The sequence below is a fragment of the Juglans regia genome, chromosome 6 (genome assembly GCF_001411555.2).
Source record: "Juglans regia cultivar Chandler chromosome 6, Walnut 2.0, whole genome shotgun sequence".
Classification (NCBI taxonomy): domain Eukaryota; kingdom Viridiplantae; phylum Streptophyta; class Magnoliopsida; order Fagales; family Juglandaceae; genus Juglans; species Juglans regia.
This window is the reverse complement of record NC_049906.1, coordinates 7,959,384-7,965,670: the sequence shown is the minus strand read 5'-3', so window position 1 is coordinate 7,965,670 and position 6,287 is coordinate 7,959,384. Positions and strand designations below refer to the sequence as shown.

Sequence of the window (6,287 nt, the reverse complement as noted above, 5' to 3'; positions counted from 1 at the left end):
AATATTATTTTTAATAAAATTTATTTTTTAACTAATAATTAAATATATGTATTAATACATAAAATCACTTGTAATTAAAAAATCCTAATCATCAAATATCTGTAAATTTACGGAAGCACACTTCAGAGGTCGCGGGCGCGTGCGTGCGTTTCGTGGGCATAGATGGGAAGCCAAAGAGATTGAAACAGGGAGGAAAATCCAGCAGGGCTCTGACAAGTCTGCATTGAATTGACTGCATGCACACATATACGGGGAGGAACCCAAATCATAGTTAAATTCCGGCTCAGAGATCCTTGAAGTCCGCCTCCGCCTATTTAAATGCCACTCCATCCTCGCAGTCAGCACACACGATTTACAAAAACCGCAATAGAGAGAGATGGAGAGAAATATGGGAGGGTGGGCTATAGCGGTGCATGGCGGCGCGGGTGTGGACCCTAATCTCCCACAACAGCGTCAAGAGGAGGCCAAACAACTCCTCACTCGCTGCCTAAATCTCGGTATCGACGCTCTTCGATCCAACCTCTCTGCCGTCGATGTTGTCGAACTAGTTGTACGTCCCTTTCTCTTTGTTTCTGTGGCTTCTTTTTCAGTAACTGCCCTGTTCAGTTTCCCTTTCCTTATGATGTTGTCATGCGGTAACTTTCCGATTTGAATCCTACAAAGGAAATAAAAAGGAAAAGTTTCAATCTTATGACTATCACTCCAATTCCATGTCTGGATTTCCTCTCTATCATGCATTTTCCGAGAAAACAGATGAGTGCAAAGTGCATTTTCTAATTCAAACTGTACCACATTTTTTTACTAATTGTTTGCATGGCTTCCGTGTCTCGTCTGCGCGATTGAATACTTACTAGCGCAGCATTTACGAGCTTTTTTTACTTATAAAAAAAACTCTCTTTACATTTTGTGATTGCGAATGTGTGATACAGGTTAGAGAACTCGAAACAGATCCTGTCTTTAATTCTGGACGTGGATCTGCCCTGACGGCGAAAGGTACTGTGGAGATGGAATCGAGCATCATGGATGGGCTTGGGAGGAGATGCGGTGCCGTTTCGGGCTTGACTACAGTCAAGAACCCCGTCTCTCTTGCCCGACTAGTCATGGAGAGATCTCCCCACTCCTACCTAGCCTTCGCCGGCGCCGAAGATTTCGCCAGGCAACAGGTCTGAATCTCTGATTCTAACGGTTCTACCCAAAAAGGAATTTATGGGAAAAAAGAAAGAAAGGAAAGAGCGTCAGCTTTTCATTTCGCTTGTAGAAAGATCTAAGCCGGCTGTCCCTTCGCATTCATTTTCACGTGTTTTCACTGAATTTTCTATTGTAATTTGTCTTGTGGGTGTGCGTATTCCTTACAGGTTGAATTTCTGAGAAAAGACGAGAAAGAAAGGCAAAAGTTTCCCATTTCTGTGGTTGTTTTACTGAAACATGACGTAATATAATATTTTAATCATTTAATAATGTAATAATTATTAAAATCAAAGAAATATTCTAGGTGATTAGATGTTTAATAGTATGAGGAACCGTGATCCATCTTTATTTTTTTATTCATGGTGTTGATTTCTTCAGGGTGTGGAGGTCGTGGACAATGAATATTTCATAACGGAGGAGAACGTGGGAATGCTTAAACTGGCAAAGGAAGCAAACACCATCATGGTACGTTGAATCTCTCTGATTAGTTTTCTTCGCAAGTCTTCAAAAAATATCATAACCCACGAGACGGCAGAAACGCACTAACTTAATCCTGAATACGTCCGGATCGTCGCATACAGTTTGATTACAGGATCCCGGAGGCAGGGGGGTTGGAGACATGCAGCGCCGTGGTGGAGAGTCCCATCCTGATGAACGGGCTACCAATCAGCGTGTATGCGCCGGAGACGGTTGGGTGCGTGGTGGTGGACAGCCAGGGCCGTTGCGCAGCGGCAACATCAACCGGGGGGCTCATGAACAAGATGAGCGGTCGCATCGGAGATTCGCCCCTGATCGGCGCTGGCACCTACGCATGCAATCTTTGCGGGGTGTCGTGCACCGGAGAGGGCGAGGCGATCATACGCGGGACCCTGGCGAGAGAGGTGGCGGCGGTGATGGAGTACAAGGAGCTGGGCCTTCAGGAGGCCGTGAACTTTGTCATCAGGGAACGGCTCGATGAAGGGAAGGCAGGGCTCATAGCTGTGTCGAATAAAGGAGAAGTGGCTTGGGGTTTTAACACCACTGGGATGTTTAGGGGCTGTGCTACTGAGGATGGTTTCATGGAGGTCGGTATTTGGGACTAAGAACGATCTTGTGGTTATGGTGTTAGGGATGCCATAGCTTGCTAGCTGCTATATATGGTGGTGTTTGCTGTTGAACTCTGCGCTTTGGTTGCGTTTCTTGTGCTCACAATATATGATTGTTGTAGCTACTTTCATGTAATAGAAACGCCAAAAGTATATGTAATGTTGGAAATAAATTGCCAAGGCTTTAAGTTCACAAGTTTGATCCATCAAGCATCCTACATTTGGTCCAATTGACACTTGTTGCTAGGGGTGTAACCAGTCCGGTTCGATCTGGTTTTGGACAAAATCTAGGATCAAAACAGTATATATCGGTTTTGCATTTTTCAAAACCGATTGCGCACCGGTTACCCTCCTAAACCGGTACTTCCAGTTTTACCGGTTTCTGGTCCGGTCCAATCTGATTTTTCAGTTCTTTTAAAATGAAATTTAGACAGTTTATCATTAAAAATCTGTTTATAAGAAAACAAAAAAAACTTATTTAATTGTTGAGCCTTCACAGTTTATTCAAATCCTCAACCCCAATTGATAAACATTAAACAAGACAAATGTTATTCAAGTAAAAAAATTAAAAAATTCTATCAATATAATTTCACAAACTCAATCACAAAACCTAATCAAAGTAAATTTCGGATTCAAAAAATCCGAATATTACAAATATCGTCTATCATAATTTTAAAGTAATTTCACAATTCCAAACACAAAACCCTAATATCACAAACAGAATAATAAACACAATTACAAAAAATCCTAAATTTCAGATTCAAAAACCCTAATATCACAAAATTCAATTACAAAAATCCCAATATCACAAAACTCAATCACAAAACCCTAATATCATAAAACTCAATCACAAAAAGCCTAGTACCTAATTTATAAAAAAAACAAAAAAAAAACCTTTGAAGAGGCACTAGGCAGACTCAGCAGAGAGACAAAGTGTGGCCGAGAAAGTTGAGACTTAAGAGAAGAGAGAGTGAGGGACGAGAGAGTTGAGACTTAAGAGAAGAGAGAGCGAGAGACAAGAGAGTTGAGAGTTGAGAGACGCAAACGAGAGAGTGAGCGGACAAGAGAGTTGAGAGATGAGAGACTCGAGAGTGAGAAGGGGCGAGGCTACGAGACAGAAATGCAGACGAGAGAGTGAGCCGTGAGCGGACGAGAGAGAGAATGATGCAGAATGTGATGGGAGGGAGAATAAAACTTTAGGAATTAGGGTTTAGTTATAGAGGAAACGGCGCCGTTTCCTATTGAATTAATATTTTCAATGTATTTTTTTAAAAATGGTAATTAAAACTTTTTTTGATGGTCTGGAATATTGATTTAATATACTATAGTATAATATATTAGACTATATAATAGTATTAACTATTAATATTAGACTATTAGTATAGTTATATATTAGTATTAGTTATAATGATTTAGTATAACTTATATTAGTATAACTATAACTATAGTCTATAATAAACTATTAGTCTATTAGTATTAGTTAAATATTTATAAACTTATATATTAGTATAGCTATATAATATATTGGACTATATAATAATATTAATATTAGACTATTAGTATAGTGACTATACTTATATATTAGTATTAGCTATAAACTATATATTAGTATTAGTTATAAACTTTTAGTGATTTAGTATAACTATATTAATTATAAGTATAACTATAATCTATATTATATTTGTAATATATATATATATATATAGACTATAATATATATATATATATATATATATCTATTGAATCATTGATATATATATATTTGTAATACATTTAATATACTATAGTCTAATATATTAGACTATATAATAGTATTAATATTAGACTATTAGTATAATTATATATTAGTATTAGTGATAGTGATTTAGTATAACTATAGTCTATATTAAACTATTAGTATTAATTAAATAGTTGTAGACTTATATATTAGTGTAGCTATATAATATATTAGACTATATAATAGTATTAATATTAGACTATTAGTGTAGTTATATATTAGTATTAGTTATAAACTATATATTAGTATTAATTATAAGCTTATATATTAGTATAGCTATATAAATTATTAGACTATATAATAGTATTAATATTAGACTATTAGAATAGTTATATATTAGTATTAGTAACAAACTTATAGTGATTTAGTATAACTATATTAGTATAAGTATAATTATAGTCTATATTAGACTATTAGTATTAGTTATAAACTTATATATTAGTAAAGCTATATAAATTATTAGACTATTACTATAGTTATATATTAGTATTAGTTATAAACTATATATTAGTATAGCTATATAATATATGATCAATTAAATTTGTATTTTTAAGATTAAACTTTCATTTTATAATAATATTATCTTATATATAATTATCTTAATAGCATATGATCACACAAATTACAAATGTTCACATTTAAGATTAACGTTTTATGTTAAAATTTATAAATTATAATATGAAATTATTTCATATATGATATATAATTATGTATATTATGTATAAAAATTCCACATTTAATTATATATTATATATAAAACTTAGATATAAAAAATATTTTGTATAAAACTTATATATAAAATATTATTTTATATATATATTTTTTATCAATCGGTCTAGTTCGAAAAATCGTAAAATTGGAACCGGATGGCCAGTTCCGGCCGATTTTTACATTACAAGAATCGGTCCTGGACCGGATTAGTTCAAAACCGGTTGGTCTAGACCGATTTTCCGGTTTAAATTTACACCCTTACTTGTGGCCCATAGATGACCACTTTATGATCTAGCAATATTTTGAAGGTCTTCTTCCTTTTCCGAGGGACAACCATCTATCACGTCTTTTTCCAAAAGAGGACATTCCCATGTTGCTTCCCTATTTGAGGATTAAGAAGATGAGTACGTGTCAAGCATACTCAATCGAGAAATGCGATAGTGTTCTATAAAAATAAATTTATAAATTAACATAATTTTAAATGATACGTTAAATTTAATTTATAATAAAAATAATTTTACAATCTAATATCAAATCATATCAATTTATGTATATATGATACATGAAAACAGGGGATATATAGTATTGCAACAAAATATTGCGGTTAGTTACTCAACTCGATCATGATTACATGGCTCTAGACCAATTTTCTAGATCTCTCGTCTTATTTAGAAAGAAAAAGAAAAATTTAGTAACTAAGGAAGAAACAGGCGAGATGGTTTCAAAATGTGAGTTTTTGTGTAAACTATTGAAATATTAGCATATTAACATTAAAAGTCAATTGATGACCAAATTGATAATTCGAAACTGCCAGATCGAGATCAGGTCTTTGTTCTTATTTTAACAGTAAAATTAGAAAATTGCAACAATTTAATAACATTAATGTCTAAACAGTTACTAGTTTTAATGAAATTTGAGTACTGGCTCCCTTTTAGTACTATATATGTTACTAAAACATGACCAATATACGAGCTTTTATTACATATGACGTTCTATATATATACAAATGATATTTACGATTTTAGGATGTGCAAATCTTATATATTTTAAAAAAAAATAGATAAATTTGAGACCCACATGATTTTTTTTTAATTATTGACCTGGCCCCACTGATTAAAAAAAAATACGTGAGGTTTATAATTGGATTATAATTGTATCTAACATTACTCTTTTTGGCATATGTTATATTCACGTCAATACTATTGTTATTATTCCATATTCAAATGCCTTAATTAATGGTGGTGGCCCAAAGTTAAATTAGATTCATGGAACAGATTATCCATATATGTATAGATAAATGTGATGAGGAATATAGAATAACAATGTTGATAATGTGTGACATGAAGAATATATATATGTATAGATAAATGTGATGAGGAATATAGAATAACAATGTTGATAATGTGTGACATGAAGAATATATATATATATATTTATATTTATATATAGGACATTAAACGTAGGAATTGGCCGTACTTTTCAATCTTTTCAACAAATTTTAAGTGGCCAGCAATAATATTCGTAGC

General features: G+C 33.2%; 1 protein-coding gene across 1 annotated transcript; it reads left to right on the top strand.

Annotated features, from left to right (window-relative positions):
• The first annotated feature begins 342 nt into the window (after positions 1-342).
• LOC108990538 (probable isoaspartyl peptidase/L-asparaginase 2) lies at positions 343-2,461 on the top strand. The gene is made up of 4 exons (XM_018964536.2): positions 343-550; positions 930-1,163; positions 1,567-1,653; positions 1,770-2,461. The coding sequence occupies exons 1-4, from the start codon at positions 377-379 to the stop codon at positions 2,268-2,270; spliced, it is 996 nt and encodes a 331-aa protein (XP_018820081.2). The 5' UTR covers positions 343-376; the 3' UTR covers positions 2,271-2,461.
• The last annotated feature ends 3,826 nt before the right edge of the window (positions 2,462-6,287 follow it).

Bases quoted from the DNA above. Each gene is read 5' to 3' on its own strand.
- LOC108990538 (XM_018964536.2), top strand. From the start codon at position 377: ATGGAGAGAAATATGGGAGGGTGGGCTATAGCGGTGCATGGCGGCGCG. The intron at 551-929 runs GTACGTCCCTTT...TGTGTGATACAG, and splicing joins TCGATGTTGTCGAACTAGTT to GTTAGAGAACTCGAAACAGA. The intron at 1,654-1,769 runs GTACGTTGAATC...CGTCGCATACAG, and splicing joins AGGAAGCAAACACCATCATG to TTTGATTACAGGATCCCGGA.